The following is a 23,676-nucleotide window of genomic DNA, read 5'->3' as shown; positions in this document are numbered from 1 at the left end:
CGTTTCAGATGATAATCGATTAGCAATCTCAAACATCGTTGTGTGTTAATTGTGTAGGCCATGTTACACAATAATATGCCCACACAACTTGATGTAAAAATAGGAACCGGCTACCAATAGTACGATAATGACTTATACAGAGACATTTGTATGTGATGCCATGTATAGCTAAATCGGAAACTTCTTATTCCGCTAGTTTTGTATCAAAACTATCTTTTTGACGGGGCTGTATCAAAAACATTAGTTGAGTTGAATACAAAAAAAATGTTATGTATCAAACGAGATAGTTAAACTTTTACATAGTTTTGGTAGTAATTACACTAATATAGGTTGAGTGACATAGGTGTGAAACCTATCAACTACACCAAATAGTATTTAGTATTGGAGCATATATATCTTTTTTTAAGGTAAGGAGAAGACACCTTACTTAAGGACTACTTACTTAAGGACTACTAAGGTCGAGTCAGGTCCATATTTGTATTTTTTTTTTAAAATAAAGGCTACAATTAAACTAACAACAAACAAAGACAATTAAAGGTTAAATCTAAACTCATTAGCTAAACACATGGGCTCTTTGAACTTGTAAACTCTCCATCTTTCGCAGTATACAAAGTGACAGAGACAAAGCAAGAGCAAGGATATGCTCAACTGTCCATTTGATAGATAGATTAGCTGAACCTTTTGCTCGAAGAAGGAGGATGACACCTGTAGAGTCAGTTAGCAAATGAACAGCAGTAAAACCCTTTCATATCGATCACCCACTTAATACAATGAAGAATTGCAAGCAATTCAGCTATTGCAAAGCAGACTTGGCAATGAAGTGATAACCACAAGAACAATTTTGATTATCAACTGCGTTGTTCACAAACCAACCTGCAGCAACAAGAAGAGTAGTTTTCTCCCAAGAACCATCCACTTGAATAGTCATAGGAGCCATCATTGTAAGTTGTTTGTCCCATATCAATCCACAAGAAATCTGGAGGAGTACTTTCAGGAGGGTGTATAAACCTAAGTTATTTCTCCCAAATCTCTAAAACCTTGAACGTTGAGCAGAAACAACTGCAATGGTAACATCAATTTGGATGGCAGAAACACTATCTCCTCGAAAGATAAGGCACTCTGGCTCCCTCATACTCACTTTGGATGGCAGAAACACTATCTTCCCTCCTCTAACCTCTTTTTCAATGGCTGACAAAACTTTCCACTCTGCTTTGACTGTCACCAACGTGAAGTCTTTGATACCAATAACCTTTGACATGGTATCAAGAGTTAGCGTGACAAGAATTTCCACTCTGCTTTGACTGTCACCAACGTGAAGTCTTTGATACTAATAACCTTTGACATGGTATCAAGAGTCAGCGTGACAAGAATTTCCACTTTGCTTTGACTGTCACCAACGTGAAGTCTTTGATACCAATAACCTTTGACATGGTATCAAGAGTCAGCGTGACAAAAATTTCCACTCTGCTTTGACTGTCACCAACATGAAGTCTTTGATACCAATAACCTTTGACATGGTATCAAAAGTCAGCGTGACAATAAGTTCACGGGTTCGAATCTCGTCCACCCCTCCTTTCTCAGTGGAATATTTAGCGTCGGGTATGAGGGAGCATGTGTTGTATCCACACTTCAATCCCACATAACTCTTGCGTGAGGGGGCGTGATAGAGTATAGATCTATTCCTGTGATCTCAACCATCATCTTTACCTTTTGGTTTAGTTGATCCTTTGACATGCAGATCATTTTAAGCTAAATTAATACTAAGTTTGTACTAACAAATAGTTTTATCTATTATCAGTTGTTGAATGTCATTTTTTTTTTATTATTGGGAAATTAAGTCATCCCAAGAGCTAACCCCTACCAAGGCTACTAGCCTTGTAGGAACTACCAGCACATTGGTTGGTAAAGCATGCAAAGCATGCTAAGGAAATACCCCAACATAATGTTGGGGGTAAGGATCGAACCCCTGACCTCAAGGATCAGAGGGGAGTGCTCTACCACATGAGCTAGCTCCTCATCAATGTCATGTGACTTGTCTTATATTGGAGAAAGATGTGAGAAATTTCTATATTATAAACTAAAGGAGCTAATTATACTATTGACAATTTGTTTTACTATGAAACTTCCTTTGAACTTCTAAGTGAACCAAACTCTTCTCGTGCTTATTGGTTTTCCCACACCTATTTTTAATTCTATAAATTTATTATGACATCAGAGCTCTGCTTTTTGAAATAAACATGATATATTAATACAATAATTATTCTTTCAACCTAGCTAAGCTTATGTTATATTTAAGAAAATATTAGAATACTAATCATTATTAGCATTATTTTAATTAACATCTCTTTAAGTATTTTTTTATGGTCTCCTAGTTTTTATATTTTGAGGATTACTTGAAATAAAAATATCCAACGATTCGATAATTTTTTTTTTTGTTATTGTAGATATAAACAAAAGAAAGAAGAGAGTTGGTAAAAATTGAGACTTTTATATGACCTTTGAGTCATAAGGAGAAATTTGTTTAGACTTATGCGTGTAATCTAATAAACTAGGAGTAATGTAAATTTCACTAATTTATTTGGGGGACTAATTAACAACTATTTTTTTCAATTTTTCATCATATATCCTCAAGTAATTTTGTTTTTCTTCACTGTATGTCTTTCAACTTTTCCAACTCACTACATACCCCTCATTTTATTATAAATGCTAAATTTTAAAGAATTTGAGGCGTATATATGATGAATTTTGAAAAGTCGGAAGACATATGATATATAATAAACATAAATACTCGGGGGTATATGGTGAAAACCCCGTTATTTTTTGTATTGTTTTAGTAATTAAGGATATATGATGGATCTGTTACGAACCTTAAGAATGCCTAGTATGATTTTAAGTTTGGAGGTACTCTCGGTCCTCGTGTGTTTTTAAAAGTTTAGAGGTACCTTATGAAAATTTCCTTTTTTATTGTTTTTATATGATTTTCAGGCCAAATTGTCAGTTTTCCAGCGTTAACAATTTCTTTCCCTCCAAATCCTCGTTTTTTTGTTTTGTCTTATCCCCCCCCCCCCCATTTACTATTTAAAGCTCTAATTTCCCCAATTTTCCCCAATTTCCCTCATTTTATTGAAGTTAAAGCTCTCATCCTCAACCTCGTATCGAGTAATAGTACTAGTTAGAGAACTCGGAGCAAGTGCACTCATCCGAGTTCGTAGATGATAAATGGGTGAACCCAGATCGGAAATCAGGCTTCTTGTTGTTGTTGGTAAACGAAAATCTGGAACAATGTGCATGAGTGAGGATAGAGGAACAGAGAGAGAGTGTAAATTAGTGAGAAGATGGAGAAGTGGGTATGAAGATTTTAGAGAGAGAGAGAGAGAAAGATGGGGATCTCGTGAGATAAAGAGGAGAAAACAAAGATGTGAGTTGATAAAACAAAAAAAAATCGAGGTTTTGAGGGAAACAATTGTCAACAACCAATTGTCAACGCCAGAAAGTAGACTATTTGGCCTGAAAATCGTAATGTGGTGTTTAGTTGCCAATGGAATTATTTCATTCGGTCCTTCCCTCCAAAAACATTTATGTGGTATTTCCCCACAAAAATTCTATTTTAATTGATAGTTATGGTCTTGTAAGAGACCGTCTACTTTTAATTTAAAAGTCTACGCGACCTAATCCCAATATTAAGAAGAGAACGTACCATCTTTTTTAAAATAGTGACTACTTTAATTTATTTAGTGACCTTTTTAATCTACTTAGTGACCAGTTTAATCTATTCAGTAATAAGATTCTTTAATTCATTTAGTGACTAATTTAATCCATTTGGTGACTAGTTTAATCCACTCTATAAAACTGTCAGACTATTTTTAAAAGTTATTTGTTGTTATTCGAGATTCAAAGGGAAACAAAGGAAGGAGAAGAGAATGGACGACTAGGATGGTGCAAGATACCTAAAAATAGTGTTGGGTTAGAGAGAAATAGAATGAACTTGTTAGGAGAATATAGGCTTGGTTGTCTAATTTTATATTAAAATTAGACTGTCTATTATAATAATTTGTGTTTAATTGGTCCTTTCCCACAAAAAAATCCTTTTTATATCAATTAAAAGTTAATAAATGGCTATTTTATCGAGTTCCATATATGGAAAAACAATAAATTTAAAAAGTGAAGAATATATAGATCTTTTTCCACTTAGATTTGAATGGTTACAACAAATCTATAGGCATTATATGCTTGGAATCATGACCATTTATTTGTAGTTTCAATCTAAAATATAATAGCTATTGAAAAAAAAAGACTCAATCGACATGAGGATATTTGTCAAATAAAAATATTCTATGACAAACCTTTGGGCCCATGATTTTGAATGCTAAAGCTTTATAATTTTTGGCTTTTTTTTGGTTTGCTCATCAATTTCATCTCTACTTTCCTCCATTGATTTTTTTCTTCTCACCTTCACGCGCAAGAATCTATTGTATGCTTAACCCTATCTTTGCTATCACAATTCACAGGTAGTTAATACCCTTGACTTTTTTAGCGGCAACGTTGTATTTTTAAAGATTGAAAGTTGAAACCAAACATTTTAATGTGTATTATTCTATGTTTGTTTTACCAACTTATAATAGACTAGTTTTGAAGCCCGTGCGTTGCACGCACTAGGGGAAAAAACATAAAGGGCTGCGCAGGAAGGGCTGCGCTTTTCGTAAAAGCGCAGCCCTACTAGTGAAGAGCTGCGCTTTTTTAAAAAAGCGCAGCCCTACTAAGCAGAAGGGCTGCGCTTTTTAAAAAAGCGCAGCCCTCACAAGGGCTGCGCTTTTTAAAAAAGCGCACCCTTCACTAGTAGGGTGCGCTTTTTTAAATAAGCGCAGCCCTTCTGTAGGTAAGAAGGGCTGCGCTTTTAAAAAAGCGCAGCCCTACTAAGTGAAGGGCTGCGCTTTTTTAAAAAGCGCAGCCCTTCTGCTTAGTAGGGCTGCGCTTTTTTAAAAAAGCGCAGCCCTTCCTGAAAAAATTTGAAATTTCGGAATCGCGGGCTTTGAAATATTGAGCGGGGATTCGTCAAATATATTATCCCTCATTCTCTCTCCTCTCTCACGTCCCTCATTATTCCTTTCCTCCTTCTCTCTCATCCTCTCTTCTCTCTCATCCTCTTTTCTCTCTCAAAAACTCCCATAAACATTTGCGACAAAAACCTTGAAATGATTTGCACTAAACATGGCGACGGAGTCCGATTGCCTATTGTGATACCTTTTCGGAAGCGGAACGAGCCAACGAGTCAAACTCACGGCATGACGTTTAGGCTTTTTAAGCCATCTGAGTTCGTTTAAGCCTCCAAATAGCCATTTTAAGTTTTTCCGAATTTTTTTTTCCCTTAAATTATGTATTTGGGTTTTGTTTTATGTATTTAAACATTATTAGGTTGTAGTTCTTGTATTTTCAGATCTATAATGTTCTTGTATACTTCTCTTTGTTTATATATTTTTGATTAATGTTCTTGTATACTTCTCTTTGTTTTGATTAATGTTCTTGTATACTTCTCTTTGTTTTGATTAATGTTCTTGTATACTTCTCTTTGTTTATTTTGATTAATGTTATTCTTGTATACTTCTCTTTGTTTATTTTGATTAATGTTCTTGTATACTTCTCTTTGTATATAATTTCTTGTATTTTCATCTTTGTTTTGATTAATGTTCTTGTATACTTATTGTATACTTCTCTTTGTATATTAGTTTTTGTTCCTTTTTTTCATTTTCGTTTCATTCTTTTTATTGTTTTGGGTTTAGTATTTTCGTTTCGTTTCTCTTCTCTTCTGTTTAATTTTTTTTTTTTTTTTTTTTTTGGGTAGGAAGGGCTGACTAGTTAGGAAAAAGCGCACCTTTTTAGAGAAGGGCTGCGTTTTTTCCTAACTAGCGCAGCCCTTCTGGGCTAGAAGGGCTGCGCTTTTTCCTAACTAGCGCAGCCCTTCTAACTTAAGGGCTGCGCTTTTCTAGCGCAACCCTACTTAAAAAGTGAAGGGCTGCTACTGAAAAGGCTGCTGTCAAAAAGCGCAGCCCTACATGCCTTTTTTAGCGCAGCCCTTCTTCATTTTTCCACTAGTGACGGGTTGTTTATTATATACATTTTTTGTTAACATTATTGATTTTGTGTTACTGTAAAATGAGATTTTTCAACACGATTTTATTTACATATTTCATCTGTTAACTATCTATTTAGACCAATCAACTTTTAGTAAAAAAAAAAACAATTATAATTGTCAATATTACCTTTACTTTATGTTAATAAAATCATCATTAATTATTCATCAAATTGCCTCATAAAGTTGCGCTTACTTTAGTAAGGATTTACTTATACCCTACACTTTTTAATTAAAGGAGTACCTCTATGCTAATCTACACTTTTTTTATTTTCTTAAAAATCATGCCCAAACCCATTATTGTAGTAGAAAAAGAATTGATAAAATATTTGTCAGTATACCCTTATTTTTAAATTATCTTTAATATCTTTAATTATCTATTAATAAAGTTTATAAAAAGTTGATATAAAGTTAGTATTGCAATGGTTGTTTCCAGCTCTAAATAAGTGAAGGCATGTTGACCGGTATTGTCAACTAACATATCAGTATATCACTCTGATAAAAGTTTAAAAATAAAATAAAGTAGATATTGAGTGGCCACAAATGCAAAGAAGCTATCATTGAAAATGTTGGCTACTTTAGTAGATTTGCAGCAGTTCATTAGATGTTTTTTTTTTTTTTGACAGGAAGCAGTTCATTAGATGTTATCGTATGGTTTAGGCAAATCTCAAGAATCAAGTTTTTTTATTTTATTTTGTGATTTTATATGTGAATTATAGCCGTAGAGTGAATATACAATATAGTAGTACTTATAATAGATTCCTAGTTATAATAGATCCCTAAAAGATAATATTTTTTGGTTTTTGTCATAACCGTAGAGTGAATAAACTCTTATCTCTCAAACTCTAAATTTTATTATCTCTCCAACTCTAAATTTTATTATCTCTAAATTAATAAGATGATGTGGCAATCCTAGGTGGCGCGCTCTATGCTCCCGAAAAGTTCCTCTTTTATATATATATATATATATATATTGATTAGCGTAACTTCATCCGAATTTCCAATTTCTCTTGTAAATATAGAAAATTGTTAGATAGGTCAATTCAATAAAAATCAAGCATTTCTAACAAGGAAGCCAATAAGGATCCAATGAGAGCAGAAAAAAGTAAATTGCTAGTTAGATTTTGAAAGCTAAAGATGAGGGAAAATAAATTTTGGGACCATATATGTGCCCCAATGAAAAATGGCGATTAAAAATCTTAGTTTCAGTTTGTTACGCTTCTATAGCTCCATAGATTTTGTTTTTTTAGGGGTTAGTTCTATAGGTTTTGCACAACAAATACAACAATTTTTAGATGATTTTTTTTTATTTGGGGTTATATGTAGGTCTTCAACTCCCGTATATAATAGGCTTAATGATACCTATCAACATGGATTCCGAACTTTAAGTTTGAGACACCACATTACAAACGAGGATTATTAAACGTTTCCCCAAAACTACTTAAAATCACCCCCACGTTTATTTTTATAGACTATTTTACTCTTCCTCTTTTCTACACCATCCACCACCACCTGCCACCACCACCACCACCACCTGCCACCACCTGCCACCACCTACCTCCCCAACCACCACCGCCACCTTCGCCTCATCGTCACCACCACCGCAAAGCCGTTGAAATTTTTCTTGACCATGGCTCGAACGTCCGGCCTGGACGTTCCACACATGGCCCGAACGTCCTGGACAAACGTTCGGGCCATGGGGTGAACGTCTAGGCCAGACATTCATCCTTGTGACAGCCACTTTGAACCAAGGTGGCTTTCATCTTCAATTGCCATTTATAAGCCAAAATTTACTTGCCTATTAAATTTCTCAATGTTGAATTTCATTGGCATATTTCAATCAAACTCGTCTATGAACACCGAAGACCTTAAAACCTTGCTCTTGAAACCAATTTGTTAGGAAACGAGTGGTGTAGTGTTTGATTAATGCGGAACAAGTCAATGAAATAATAAGGATGAGAAAAGCAATAAAGAAAATAAAAAAGAGAACACAAGGATCACCAAGAGGGTCCTAAAGTGTGTGTCAAACAATGATCACCAAGAGGGTTCTTTTGTATTCTCTTTAGAGGTTTTTTTAATGTTATAACGTCCATTTTCAATTTCACACTAGCCATAATACTATTTAGAGCTAATAAAATCAATTATGAAGTTTATAATTAATAATACATTTGAAAATTGTAACTAACCTGAGCCATCGTCCGAACCATAATACTAATTTCATATGAAAAATTGATCTAATTTAGATATTCATGTTGAGGTGATTAGCAGTAGTCGATGCTCGCTATAACCAGTTTTGAGTTTGGAAATCTTTTTGTATCTGCATTTGGTTAACGTTTTTACTCTTACTTTATGACAAAACAAGTTCATAACAATCAAACAAGTAGATATTAAATTTAGAGTGGGTCATAGGATTTAAAATATACTTCCTTGTTCTTTTTTTTTTGGGATAAGGAGAAATAAACGAGGCTAGTCCCTGGAATAAGACCAACCTAACGCATCCTTACGGATGATGAAAATAAACCTAGAATCATTAAGTTCAAACCAACAGTGAGGGGAGAGAACCGAGTGATCCTTGTGGGCCATGAAGTCCGCTACTTGATTAGCTTCACGGAAACAATGGTTGAAAGAAACCGAAGAGAATGCCTTTAAATCCAACCCTACATCCAAAATTAAATTATTAATTTTCCAAGGGATCTTCCAAATATTCTTAAGGAAATTGATAACCACCAGATTATCACTCTCTATAATAAGATGAAAAATCCCTAATGAAATGGCTGCTCTAATTCCTTCTCGCATACCGCAGGCTTTCGCTGACAAAATAGACATTTTATGGTGAAGACTCCTTGCTCCCAGAATTGAAATACTACATTGAGAATCCCGAATTACAAAACCAAAAGAGCTACTACCTACCATTCGCCACTTTAGAGCCATCAAAATTAAGCTTAAACACATTTTCAGGAGGTTTAACCCACCACACCTCCTTAGTCCGTTTCATAGCACTAGACCTAAGAGATATAGATAAACAATACTCCAAAACTTGCGCATACCTCCGGCTCTTATAGAACTGGTAAATAATAATCACGACCCTAGAAGATAAGGAACAAGAGTCTTCTTTTTGAACACACTTTTGTTACGGGTAAACCATATATACCACCAAATAATAAAAACCTTACAGATTTCATTCTGACTAAACTTATCATGCATTCTTGCAATATTTTCACTAAATTTCATATTTCTATCAAAGATAGGAATATTGGGCCAAGAGAGAGACTCGTGAATATTAGCAAAAACATTATGGGCAAAGGAACAATCACAAAATAAATGGAAATCACTTCTTTTATGGAAATTACAAAAAACACACTCTTGAGGAATAAAAATATGACTTTGCTCAAGCTGATCTTTGGAAGGAAGACCATCAAGGCAGATTTTCCAAATGAAAAACCTAATCTTAGGAGAAACATTACTCTTCCAGATCCATTCAAAGCAACCTTAGAGATATACTGAATACCATACCCTTGTAGCAACTTAGCCCCCGACTTTCATCTAATAGTTTTATATGCATGCGATGTGTAGGAAAATATACTACCTCTGTTTTTATTTAGTTGCAACGTTTTGACTTTCACGCTTGTCAATGTACAATTTCAAATCGTTTTATCTCTAATTGTATGTAAGTAAAAATTATAAAAATTTGATATTATGAAAGCTTACATCAGAACGAATCAAACAAGACCCCACATGACTATATTTTGTTTAACATATAAATCAATAAATGTGGTCAAATAAGAGAACATGAATAGTGCAATTTGTCAAACGTTGCAACTAAAAAAGAACGGAGGTAGTATATACTCTCACTTTTCAAGTTCTCCCTACACCTTTTCAAGTTTTGTCTCATACTTTTGTACTTACTCTTTAGTTTTCCTCCAAATAGAAATGAGTCAACTGAACCAGGGAGTATAATTTAGATTATAAATTTATAATATAGGAGTTTGACATAGTCTTTTTAAAAAAATGAATAAATGTATGGGTGGGTTTGATATTTTTATTTCCAAGTGAATATGCTAAAGAAGATAAGAGAAAAAAAATGTATTTTCCGGTGTCTTTTAATACCCAATAGAAAATTACTGCTTTTGGTATGAAATTTCCAAAAAAAAAAGGTAAAAATATATATTACCACACGAACTAGGCTTTTTCTAATTCAATCGTTTCTATTTACATACTTTACTTTGATCATCTTACTGTTTTATAATATTAATTTTTGTAATAACTTTCTATTTTAGGAAGTTTTAAGTTAGATGTTACACTTTTATTTTGGGTAATAACTTCTCTTTATTTCTCTCTAATCACATGTTCACATGGGACCCTTTTGTTTTTCATTCTCTCTATCTCTCTCCTCTCCAAAAATTACCTAGAGGTATGTGATTTGAAAAGTGTAACATCTAAAAAAAGGGAGGAAGTATTTAAATTTGATTTAGTTTAGTTGAATCAAATTCAATTCAGTTTAGTACCTTTCAGTTAAATCCAATTTATTTTAATCCAAAAAAAAAAACCTTACTGTAAAAAGTAATCTCTGTTATATAACGGAAGACGTAAGGGACACAATAAATTGTAAACCCCCATATATCCTTAACTAACAAAACATAAATTCACTCTCTTTACCATTATACTCTCAATCAACAAAATTAATACAACATTAGTAATTTATTGGTTTTTAAAAAACTAGAAAACACATACAATGAACTTTATGAATAATTTTTCGTACATTTTATTACCCAATTAATCTTCTACTCCATCCGTCTTCTTTTGTTGTCCCTATTTAAAAACTTGAGAATTCTATTTGGTACCATCGTACTTTTGACTTTTCTATATGGTACCAAAATCATTTTTAGATTCTAAATGGTACCACTATGGTTTATACTTATTCTCTAATGTAACATTCTGTTAAATAAAATAATAGTTTTGAGTTAGTTAGTGTTATAGTTTGCCTTATTTACATGCATTTGCATTGAGGATAGTGTAGATAAGGTTTGGTAGTCATTTTGACTCTTATGTACCGGTGTGCAGTTTTGGACCCGTACCGGATCGTATCATAATGTACCGGGCCGGAAAATTTTGGTTCGATCTCCGGTCCATGAAAACTTGGGATCCTGGGTTTTTAGTGCGGTCAGGTTCAAATTCGGAATTGACCAATTTTTTTTGTTTTGTAAAAATAGGTTTGAACGTTAAAAAAAGTTTAAAATTTAGAAAAGTTAGAAACTTAAAACCTCATCTTTATTGCCTTTAAGATCATTACTTTTACTATATTAGTTTTTAATTTATCGAATTTATTAATATGTTTAAACCTTAGCAAAAAATAATTTTTTAAAAAATAAAAAAATGCAAATTTCAGTCCAACTAGTCCAAAGTCGGACCGTTGCACACTCCTACTCTTATGGGTCAAATTTGAAGTCAAAATTGGAGAAAATGATTAATTAGACCTCGTTTACGTGTGAGGAAAATGCGTATTTTTTTTTTACCAAATTAAATCTTAAATTTGGTCGTTAAGGACAAAATTGACTTTCAAAACCTTAATTACGCAAAATTAGATGAACCCTTAACCATATTCAACCCCTGAAATTAATATTTTGTTTAATATCTCTATTATATAAGCCAAGGAAGGAGGTGTGGTGTCCCTATTTGAAATGACTAGAATATCCTCTAATAACTTAAAACAATGTTTTATAGTTCAACATAAGTCTATATAAGTGTCTCTGTCTCGCCGGTGGTTGCGTCCTTCTTAGTCGCCGGCAAGCCATTAACCTTTCCGGCGAGCATTGTTTTCACTATATATTCGCTTTAACTTATGGTTTCCTGATTTCCAGATTTGAATTTCCTCCCAACTATTTATCTAAGCTTGTCTAAGGTGGGAGGATTCTTCTCAGATCGAGTTCCATCGGGTTTCAAGTTTCAAGTTTTTCCGCCATATCTTCGAGTTTTACAGGGAGGATTCTTCTCAGATCTAGTGTCAGTTTTCGTTAGGGAGAATTTTTGTCAGTTTTTCCATTATTGTTCAAGTTCTTCTGTAAGTTCAAATTCAAGTTTGTGTTAATTTGCAGTTGATAATGGAGATCTAAATTAAGGGTAAGGTTTTCAAATTGGAGTTGATTAATGGTTTTGTAAAATTCCGTGAATTGTTTAAGAATCAGGAACGTTGGGTTAATTTCCCAATTAATTTGGTCAAATGGGTTTCCAACGTGCTTAATTGTTGTTCGAACTTGATTGAGTTCGAACACTCTATCCGTTGTGGTCATCTTTGGTGAAAAATTCAGTCAGATTATAATAGGTGGGGGTGGTTTTTAAAACTAAGCATTGTTATTAAGGGTGTAATGTATTCAGTCTTTGTCTCTGCTTCTTTTGGTGTTAATCCATGGAATAGATTTGTTAATGCTTTTTTTCATATTATTGGTCACGAGATGAAGCGACCCTCTGCAAGTTATGAAGGATTATGCAAGAATGTCAATTTGGATTTTATTGATATGCACAAAGGAAAAATAGAGTCATTGTCTGAAGATAGTGAGCTTAAATTAGAGGCGGATGCTCTTCTTCAAATGGAGAATGATTAAAATTTCCCTTCTATATCAAAGGACATTGCTGAAAACGGTAAGAGCTCTAGTGATATCAGTTGTTTGTTGCAAGATGTGTCTGTTGAAAAGGTTGTTAACAATGAAAAAGTGTCGTCAAATCCAAAGAACTCCATCGAAAATGTTGTAGTTAATGGAGTTGTTAGTGTTTGATGTTCTTCTTATGAAAAGTGCATGGATGCAAGTTCTTATTGTTTGGATGGATCTGTTGAATCGGATGGTGTTGTTAGTGATGGTAGGTATGTCTTTGGAGCCTAATGGGAGCAATAATGTGTCAAGTCCTCACTTTCAATGGTCAGCGAAGAAAAATAATGGTCGACTTTTTCAACATTTGGGGGTTCATAACAAATCAGAAGAAAAATGTATCACCATTACTTCAACATCTTGGGTTTAAGATTGAAAAGAAGAATGGCTTTCAAGTAGCAAAGAGGGTGCTAAATTAGGAGTTCCAATGGTAATTGTTGTTTGTTTGTTTTCTTCAAAGGGTGTATCATAATCTTTAGCTCTTCCTCATCATCGCATGATTTCGCAATGTTAGTGGAGTTTAGTTAGCGGTTTTAAATGAAAGCTTAATTAGTGGAGTTTAACTTTGTTGTGTTGGTCTTTTTGTTGTTGTAATTTGTTTTCATAGGAGTCATGAATGATGTATGGGTGTTTTTTCTATGAGATTGATTCTCAAATAGATGGTGTCTAGGTGTGTTCTAATATGGTGTAAGGGTAATTCCAATTCTTTGGTGTATTGAGTTTTTGCTCCTCTTTCCATTATAATAAAATGAACTATTAATTATCAAAAAAAAAATCCTAAAATAATATTTTTTTATAATAAATTTAAAATGAGAATCAATGCAACTTGCCATATTGAATAACTCAAAAAATGAAATATGCAGTCACCATTAATAACTTGATTAGATTGACACGATCAATTCACGAAATTAATTAAAATCTTTAATTTAAAACAAGTTAGTGAAATATCCTGACAACATAATACTTCGTATTTACAAAGTTCAAAAAATATGGTTTATTAACATTTACAATCGTTAAAGAACTATACTAAAGTCGCTGACAAAGAATTATTAAAATTTGGACCAAAATTTTCTAACAGTTAAAAATCGGTCACCTTTACTTCAAAAAGAAAATAACATCTACAAAAAAATCTCAATAATCCAAATCACTACCAAAATAATTTTAGATTAAAAAATATATGTCTATTTGTACATAGTTAATATTGTCGACGCACGCATCACGTGCATATGCAGCTAGTAATGTTATAGTAGAAAATAAGTCCAAACTACAGTGATATTATATAAAATCCAAAAAAGAATTGGATATCAAATGAAAAAACTCAAAGTAAAATAGTAACAAATGGAATTTTCCAAAAAAAAAATTGTTAGAAAAATTTAGTCACATATATCTAAGACTAATCTCTATTATATAAGCCAAGGGAGGAGGTGTGGTGTCCTCTTTTGAAGTGACTAAAATACCCTTAATGATCTAATTAATGGAATGAAAAATATTACAAAGCAAATCATTTAAAAATTCATTCCAACTTGCCATTTAAAAGTTTAAATTGGTTATGCTCAATACTTCAATCAAAAATTAAATGACAAAATATTTATACCTTATAAAAAAGATGGTCATAACGTGCACATGAAAATCTGAACATTCACACCTTTGATATCTTTAATCCAATTAAACCAACTCATTATTTTTGTTTCTTCTGTTCAATATTTTCACAAAAAATTAATGTTAACAATCACTCACAACATTTTTTTTTACATTAGTAAATTAATATATCTAAATTTATCTAACTGTTGAATTTTTCACATTTAAGTTTAATCATAGATAAAGTACGAATGGAGTATCTAATTGAATAATAAATTTTAAAATTAACGCACACATCGCGTGCATATGAAGTCTAGTCTTCAAATAATCAAAGCTACTCCTCTAGTCCTATTCGTTAGTAAACGTTGGAACTTTGAAAGTGGAAGTGGCAGGAAAGAAAAACCTGGAGGAAGTATTAATAAAAGCGTGAAAATGACATTTAGGTGGTCCGCCAAATTCTTAATTAAATACTCCTCAGTCCTCACATTTCCGAATCAAATAAAATTTATTACTCACTCACGAGTAACATCTAACGACCGGCGTAACGTAACCATCAAACTTGCCGTTATAATACGGTGTACCCAGTGTCACGAGTCATGTTCAAACTTTTAATTCCATATAAATAACGGCGTTAAATTTTTTTTTTTCAAAGGAGAAATTTTATTAATTGAAGCCAAATAATATCTACAAAATGTATTAAAAAAATTAAGATATAATTAAATAAGGTTAAATCAAATTCGTCTTTGAATAAACTATAATGAATCAGATCGAGCAATATACCGCAACTATCTTGTATTTGCTGAATCAAACCGCTATTGATGAAAAAGTCTATCATTCTGACGTAGTTTGGAAAAAACATCCTTAATCGAATTTCAATGTTGAAACTAATGAGAACAATTTCTCATACCTAAAAATAAAAAACAATCATATTTCACAACTCTCATGAGGGAGAAGGAGATCTTCACATAATAGAGACTAATATCATAAAGAGATACGATTCTGTTCAACAAAACAAGAAAAATAATTAAAAATAAAAAATAAAAAAGAAAGAGGGGTTTACCATGAATGTTTATCATGATTAGAATGATCCATAGCAGTTCATAACGGATTAAGGTTATGTTTAGTTCACCTGAAATTTTCTGATATGAACTTATCTGATTTGATCTTTTATAAAATATATTATTACTATCATATTATTATTTTGTAATTCATTATTATGCAATACATTATAAGATCTTATTTATAGTATTACTATTATTATCATTTTATTTCTATCACAACTTTTATTATTATTAATAATAATTATTATTATTATCATTATTATAACAACAACAATAATTATAATCATAACAATAATTATTATTATTAAAAATAATTATATAACCTAAGTCATTGATTTATAAGAGCACTTATAAAATGTTTCACACCTGAGAGTTGAAAAGTCGGCAGACTCAACTCTTTTTTTCATATAAAATAAAATAAGATATACAAACAACTATGACTTGCACAAGAAAATAATGGATATCGTGCAACTTCAAATAGATAGAGAGATTTGGAATTCGGTAGGAAGAAGTATACCAAATCTAAATTTATGTTTTGTATCTCGCACTTAACTTATTTTGAAATGTAATCCAAACTTAGTAGTTTCGTTGTCATGAATTTGAGCTATCATATTTTATATATTTCTTATTTTTGCGTCAATCTTATATTCTTAACACGTGGCTTTAAATTTTCTATTATTTAGTAACAACAAAATAACTTAAAATAATGATAACAATGACATTTATAATGATAATAACAAGATTAATAATAATTACCAATATTACTAATTAATAAGTACAACAACAATAATAATAATCCTTTGGAACAAATATACTAGTAAATAATAGTATTAATAGTAATAATGAGTTTTCAAATATAAGCATGAATTGATCTGATCCGATCTGATTTGATTTGATTTAATCTGATCTGATCTGATTAGATTTAAAATAAGTAAAAATAAGGTGAACGGAACATAGCTTAAGAAGAAGTAGAGGAGGTTAGAGAGAGAAGAAAAAAAGGGCGGCCTTTAGTAAGGCTATGTTCAGTTCACCTTATTTTTGCTTATTTCAGATCAGATCAGAAAAAATAAGTTCAGATCAGATCAGTTCAGTTCAGATCATGCTTATATTTAAAAATCATTATATCTTTCATTACATATTAGTAAAAATTATAATAATTGAATATTAATAAAGTACTCATTGAGACGAATCAAACAAGACCCCACATGACTATATTTTTTCTTATATATCGAGAAAAATCTAAAAGATAAGATAATGTAATCAGATCAGTTCAGATCAGATCAGATCAGATCAGAAAAAATAAGTTCAGATCAGATCAGATAAGTTCAGATCAGAAAATTTCAGGTATTTACCCTAAGTTGCGGTATTAAAATTACTTAACGGATTTTTTTTAGTGAAAAACGTTTTTTTGGAAGTGCCGTACTGCAGTTGACAAGTGGGCCCACTAACTTAAAAGAGGGACAACACGTTCTTTAAGCAAATGAAAAGTCGACACGTTAAGATTATAAGTGGGTCCATTAGTTGTTTCCGCGTGGGGAATAGGAAGGGTAAAATGGGAAAATGAGGAAGCGGCGCCGTAGCTGTTGGGTCGCACATGCATCGCAACAAATGTTATCATCCTACACGTGGAGAAATCTTATGGGTTCGTTGTGGTGGGGAGGTTCGTGTATCAATGCTCGTGATTTTGAATGATGTGCTTCTGCTACTCGTGCCCTTTTTTTTTATTTCTTTACTAGTCTTACATGCACGTAATGCGTGATAACAAATAAAGTAGAAAAAATAAAATTAATTGGATAGAAAAACTATCGAATTTTTTCCTTGAATAATGCTAAAAAAGGGATTAATTCCCAAAATGTGCCACAAAATTTTTTATTTCCCTGCGTACCGTCCACGTAGGACGGCACGCGAAAAAAAGTTTTTTTTTTGTTTTAACGGAGGTAAACCGCTACTCGGAGTAGCGGTTTACTTGAAACAAAACCGCTACTCCGAGTAGCGGTTCATTCACCTAAACCGCTACTCGGAGTAGCGGTTTTAATGAGTGAACCGCTACTCAGAGTAGCGGTTTCCTCCCTCGGGTAAACCGCTACTCCGAGTAGCGGTTCATTCATTAAAACCGCTACTCCGAGTAGCGGTTTTGTACCCATTACAAACCACACTTCATTGTTTCCACATAACTGGCCAACTGCCAGAAAACCAAAAAAATTCCAGCAATCCCAAACAAACATCCAACCTCCAATTCCAGCAATTCCAAACAATATCCAACCTCCAATTTCAACATTATCCAACCTGCAATTCCAAACAATTATCCAACCTCCAATTTCAACATTATCCAACCTGCAATTCCAGCACCAAATTCCATTCAACAACACCAAATATAAGCCACACATTGATCACTCATCACCAAGTTGATACACATTCAAATGTATGTAAAAAAAATTTGTTACAAGTTAGAGTGAAAAAAAATGTTAACTAACTACATAAACAATAAATGAAACTTATAAAACCCTCTCTTCTTCTTTTGTGAAGGTGTAGATGAGCTAGGTGTCGTCTCATGAGTCTCTGCAATGGCATCAAGAGAAGGGGGAGTAGTGTCAGAACGTCGTCGATAGGCCCTCTGAGTGACTGGAGGTGAAAGCAAAGCTGACGTGGTAGATATATGGGCAGCAGACGTAGAAGATGTAGAAGTCGATGTATATCCAGCAGAAGTAGGCACGCCCTGTACGATGTGGCCATGTCCAGCTCGGCCAACAGCATCAACACACAGTCCCCTCATAGTCTGCAATGTCTGCGCATACAAGTCACGCACCATATCTGGAGGCAATGACTCAGAAGCCTCTAGTCAGTACCGCACCTATGAGCAATATCAGATAAAGTATGTGCCTGAATAGAAAGAAAAAATACATATTATATAGTTGTATAAATAAATAAAAGTGCAACTAAAAATCAGTGAACTTACCAGTACTATATCTGCAGACGCAGGCTGATAATGTGTAGAAGGTGGTCGCCTCGATGGATTCGTCAGGCGTAACCTCGTGATGCGACGAAACCATATCATATACTCGTCAAAGGCAGAGTACGACCACTAAAAGGAGTGCCCTGAACTATGTGTCCCTCGCGCTCATCCCAATGTGCAATGTAAGGTCGATGTCTGAGCGGATAGTTCTTGTTCTTCGACCTCCGATCATGGCATGAAGGGTTGGCTCGTATCAGAAGGTGCGGGAATCGTCTGCTCGAATCCAAACTGGCGCATAACTCGACCAGGGAAATGGAACTCTACAATGTCGAAACAGATAAGTGGGGCCATGTGCGCCATACATGTCGATCAGCTCGACATATAGCAGGTAACAAGCCAGTCTCGCATCAGTATATGGCTGCCAAGTCATCTACAAAAAATAGAATCTTACAATATTAGGCAAAAGAAGAGTCTACCAATGTATATAAGTTAGGCAAGTACGAGCCTATGTACCTGCTCGTCCGTCTGATGGTCAAGTGCATCCCTGTAGTAAGGAAGCCCACCTGCTGTGTGGGACCTAGTGATGTGTACTCGAAGCCAACTGAAAAGAAATATACGTTATTATCCATGAGAAAAATGAATCTAAAAAATGTCAACAAATGTGAGACATTGAATATTACCTGACAGCTAAGGGGTCAATCCCCGGAACATGCTGGGAGCCTAAAATAGGAACGGCCTCGTCAAACTGTGGAGGTGGGTCCCGCACCCTCGAAATCCGAGGTCTGCCAATGTGTATGTGCTCCCATGCCCAAATCTGTAACAACAACACAGGGCCACCTAACTCCCTCGCACCCCTATGTGATGCCCGACATAGCTGCCGATACAGGTATGCAAGGGTCGCACTACCCCAACTATATGTCCCTGCTACGTCGAGATCAGCTAAAAGCGGGGATAAAGAACCTGGACTGCATCTCCACTCTTGTCGGCAAAAAGAATGGACCCCATCAATGCAAGAATGTAAGCCCGGGCAAATCGCTGACAGTCACCTCATCAGCATCATTCGGCAACAAGAAAAAATGTTGCCGAAGCCATGTCAATCTCAAAGACGAACCCTGGAGAACTTTGGGCTCGTTCTCCGGTGTGTTGGGCCAAATCCCTAACAACTCGAAAACTAATGCAGCCCAGTTACCCTCGCCTCGACCAATAACAGGTGCCCCGTGACTCTAAGTCCAAGGATAACAGCGACATCCTCCAAAGTAATCGTCGCCTCCCCAACAGTCAAATGAAATGTATGGGTCTCCTGCCTCCATCGCTCCACTAATGCCGTCAGAAGTGGTCTATCAATCTCCAAACCTCCCCCTACCAAACGATGTATGCCGAGAAAACCAGCCCGCTCGACATACCGAAGAACCCTCTCGTGAATCTCCCAGTCAAGATAGAGACTGTGATGATGCAACCGACACGATAGTACCGTGTCCGCTACTCCCCTCCAGACATCCTCACTCCGATGCTGGTCCTGGAGGGTGAGAACGCTGCGATCAGTGGGGCCGGGAAAGATGGACTGCGCCATCAGACCTAATAAGAAAAAAACAAAATATACCGGTCAGTAACAAAATGAGGACTATGAAAATAATATAAATTTTTGAAATTTAACAAAATATGAAAACATTTACCCAGATGTTCCTTCACCGTTCTTATTAGGACATCTTTGCTTATTGTGTCCTGAAACCTTACAAATGCTACATCTATATTTGCCAGACCTATCAGCTGCATCCATTTCATTTTGTATTCGAGTGGACCGTGGACGTCCAGCTCCACGTTTTAGCCTCTCATCAGCTATAATTCTCGGACCATCATATGGAGAACAATTATGCATATCAGGCACAGGCTTGAAAAAGGACATATAAGTAGATCGATACGAGCTAGTCAGAAATGAAGCGTCCACAAAACCACTATATGACAAGCTCCGGACGACATACAGCAAGGACATGAGAACACGGCAACTTATATATTTTGACTTTCTCACATGTACATGTCTTCTGCATTAAGTTAACCGTGTGTTTCTTTCCACCTTTCCCCGCAATACGGTCTCCACGACCAGTAGTGACCTCAAATAGCCCTCGCTCATAATCAAACACAATCACCTCATGAGCACCTGCCTTCTCCATGTTCTTTTCAATGATGTTAGTCGCCTTCGGGCTATAATCATGGCCTTCCTCAAGTCTTTTTCTACCTAATTCTCTCCTTGTAGCAAAATAAGAATTGACACGATAAAATGTCATTCTTACCAAAGCAGTGATCGGTAGACATCTTGCTCCTTTTAGGACACCATTAAACACTTCAGACATGTTGGTGGTTTGCACACCATATCTACACCCACCATCATGATGTAGAGACCATAGATGAAGGGGAATGTCCAACAGATATCTAGCTGCCTCGACATTAATGGAGCCAATTCGATCCATATAGTACAAAAATTCCTTTTCTGCCTAGCATATGCAGCTTTTCCGAATAGGTTCTTGATGGCAGCATTCTTATACTTCGAATTCAAGTTCGAAGCAAGATGACGCACACAAAAGCGGTGATGTGCATATGGTTCCTCCCAAACTACCAGGCTCATTCATAGCTGCAAGGATACCCCTATGACGATCAGAGATGACACACAGATCCTTTCTATCTGTGACGGAACGTCTAATGCAAGCTAAAAACCAAGACCAGTCCTCCGTGCTTTCTTCCTCCACAGCAAAGGCAAGTGGGAATAGCTGGAAATTAGCATCTGTTCCCATAGCAATCAATAATTTGCCTTTGTATTTCCCGTACAAGTGAGTACCATCTATAGTGATAAGAGGCCGACAATGACGGAATCCGGAAATGGAGGGTTTAAAGGCCCAGAAGACCCTCCTAAAGATGTGCGTAGTAGGATCTTGTGTTGGGATCGTACTCCAGTAAACGACAGTGCCTCGATTGGACTCTTTCAAGGCTTGCAAGTACCTCGGTAACTCTTGATACGACTTCTCCCAATCACCAAAAATATTGCTGATTGCCTTTTGTTTTGCTAACCAAGCTCTCTTATATGTTATTGAAAATTGATATTGGTTCTTCACAAAAGTAAGGATGGACTGAACTTTGAATGAAGGATCAGTCCTAATGAAATCCTCGATAAGATCAGCAACGAAATCTGATGAAATGAGAGGATGGTCTCCACATGTTATGTCTCCTAAACAATTGCTTGCATGTGGACCAACATATCGTACAATTTTGAATGAGAACGACTTAGTCATGATTGCACGCAACCTCCATGGACAGTGACACACTTCCTTTCTAGCACATTCAATGACATACTTTGTGGGCTCTGACTCTAACACCCGAAACATCTGGTTTCTAGAGATCGACCATGCTTTCACAAAATTTTTCAATTGCTGCAATGAGGCGAACTCTTGTCCTATCTCAAATTCAGAAGCCACAGTTAATGAACCAGTGACATTCCAAGTCATCCATGAATCTATTAACCTTTGATCAACTTCGTCAACTCTAAGCCAATCTTGTGAAGGAACACCAGCCTTTATTGCCTTGTCAGCTAATTCTCTTGCATCATCATCCTCATCCCTATCAGAATCCACATGCCCTCCTCGTTTCCCAAAAAATCAACATCATTTTGATGTAGAGTGTCAAATGGAATGTGGATGGTATGTGGGGAGACGAAGCAGGAGAAATAAACTCATTCATGTGCTGATTTACATAATGTGGGTCTGACAACATGCTAGTAAATGATTCAAATTGCATATTAGGAGCTGATGTCGGTACTCCATGCTATCCCTAAAGTCCATTGAAGGTACATAACCCACATTACTTTGCACATTTATCTCTTTGGGAACTTGTTCAATGTACACCTCCATTGCCATGGCTGACGTTTGTGTCACTGAAAGCCACATAGCACTCAGTGACTCGTCATCCTCTAGTGCAATTGGCACATATTTTCCCGGCATCGGATATCTCATAAACAATTTCAGTTCCACATACATACGATCACATCCAACAACGTCATATACCCTATTCAGAATCTCTTGAAACATCATACCGGAATTGATGAACAAAAACTTTTTCCTTCCACCTCTATACACAATATCAACATCATTTTGAGATAATTCACCATTCCAATAAAGGTATAGAGGATATTTAGGTTGTTCCATATTCTACATACAAAAAACATAATGTTTAATTAAGTTATTCTTATTCTACATATTCAAACAATATCAACACTATTTTTCACCTATACTAGTAGTATTTACAACATAAACACAACAATTCATGCAAAATCAACCATCACAAAATGCTCAAATTCATTTTTAACCAACCAACAACTAATTTAACTAATCAAACAACTAAACAATATGCTAATAACCTTTGAATTATACTAATCACCTTCCAATTATACTAACCTTCCAATTAATACAAAATCAACATCACAATATCCTAAATTTTTAATCATCAACAACTAAATTATACTAATCAAACTAAACAATTTCCATCTAACAAATATGGCATGCTACACAAATTAAATTAAAAAAAAAAACAAAAAAAATACTCACAAAGATGGAAAAGATGCTGTGGTCGGAAGAGAGAGAGCAACAAATGACGGACTGTCGTCGGTCGCCGGTCGCCGGAGGTGAGAAACGTGCGGCAGCTGTCGCCGGCGGTGAGGAAGGCAGTCGGAAGAGAGAGAGTATTGTGAGCACCGTCGTCGGAAGAGAGAGAGAGTGTGAAGTGATTGTGAGAAAATAAATTTCGAGCATTGGGAAATTGGGAGTTAGGGCTGGAAATTGGGGATTTTTATAAACCGCTACTCGGAGTAGCGGTTTTCTTTAATGAACCGCTACTCCGAGTAGCGGTTTACAACGGGTCCAAAAATCTTGTAAACCGCTACTCAGAGTAGCGGTTCATTAAAGAAAACCGCTACTCAGAGTAGCGGTTGATTTTAAATATAACCGCTACTCTGAGTAGCGGTTTTAATGCATTAACCGCTACTCTGAGTAGCGGTTTTACTGCAGTTTTAAAAAAAAAAATTTTTTTCGCGTGCCGTCCTACGTGGACGGTACGCAGGGAAATAAAATTTTTTCTCACACATTTTGGGAATTAATCCCCTTTTTGGCATTATTCAAGGAAAAAATTCAAAAACTATCTCTACATTTTATTTTCTAAAATAACAGATGTTGAGTTTAAGTGTCCTACTTTCCCCCTTTTTTTCGTTCAAATGAAACAGTTAGTTATCATCTTTCTTTCTTTTTACTTTTTTTTCCCTTTTTCTATTTTTTGGTG

The 23,676-nt window shown here is 35.0% G+C and overlaps 3 protein-coding genes across 3 annotated transcripts; all 3 read right to left on the bottom strand.

Moving 5' to 3' along the window:
• Positions 1 to 18,613: 18,613 nt before the first annotated feature.
• LOC125492699 (serine/threonine-protein phosphatase 7 long form homolog) lies at positions 18,614 to 20,324 on the bottom strand. Its single transcript, XM_048635410.2, has 5 exons — positions 20,034 to 20,324; positions 19,550 to 19,935; positions 19,041 to 19,336; positions 18,874 to 18,961; positions 18,614 to 18,790 (listed from the first exon to the last, which is right to left on the bottom strand). Exons 1-5 carry the CDS (start codon positions 20,140 to 20,142, stop codon positions 18,614 to 18,616), a joined length of 1,056 nt encoding a protein of 351 aa, XP_048491367.2. The 5' UTR covers positions 20,143 to 20,324.
• Positions 20,313 to 20,856, bottom strand: LOC130589932 (uncharacterized). The gene has a single exon (XM_057391582.1). It carries the CDS (start codon positions 20,823 to 20,825, stop codon positions 20,313 to 20,315), a length of 513 nt encoding a protein of 170 aa, XP_057247565.1. The 5' UTR covers positions 20,826 to 20,856.
• A 38-nt stretch (positions 20,857 to 20,894) lies between these two features.
• Positions 20,895 to 22,433, bottom strand: LOC130589931 (uncharacterized). The gene is made up of 2 exons (XM_057391581.1): positions 22,115 to 22,433; positions 20,895 to 21,985 (listed from the first exon to the last, which is right to left on the bottom strand). The coding sequence occupies exons 1-2, from the start codon at positions 22,431 to 22,433 to the stop codon at positions 20,895 to 20,897; spliced, it is 1,410 nt and encodes a 469-aa protein (XP_057247564.1).
• Between the last annotated feature and the right edge of the window lie 1,243 nt (positions 22,434 to 23,676).

Source organism: Beta vulgaris, chromosome 8 (assembly GCF_026745355.1).
Source record: "Beta vulgaris subsp. vulgaris cultivar EL10 chromosome 8, EL10.2, whole genome shotgun sequence".
Lineage (NCBI taxonomy): Eukaryota > Viridiplantae > Streptophyta > Magnoliopsida > Caryophyllales > Amaranthaceae > Beta > Beta vulgaris.
This window is presented reverse-complemented; position numbering and strand designations above follow the sequence as displayed.

Coding starts and splice junctions, on each gene's coding strand:
- LOC130589931 (XM_057391581.1), bottom strand. CDS start 22,433: ATGTTTCAAGAGATTCTGAATAGGGTATATGACGTTGTTGGATGTGAT. Junction 21,986..22,114: donor GAATCATTTACTAGCATGTT/GTCAGACCCACA, acceptor GGAAACGAGGAG/GGCATGTGGATTCTGATAGG.
- LOC130589932 (XM_057391582.1), bottom strand. CDS start 20,825: ATGGATCGAATTGGCTCCATTAATGTCGAGGCAGCTAGATATCTGTTG.
- LOC125492699 (XM_048635410.2), bottom strand. CDS start 20,142: ATGAAATGGATGCAGCTGATAGGTCTGGCAAATATAGATGTAGCATTT. Junction 18,962..19,040: donor ATTGACCCCTTAGCTGTCAG/GTAATATTCAAT, acceptor ATTTCTTTTCAG/TTGGCTTCGAGTACACATCA. Junction 18,791..18,873: donor ACCATCAGACGGACGAGCAG/GTACATAGGCTC, acceptor TATTTTTTGTAG/ATGACTTGGCAGCCATATAC.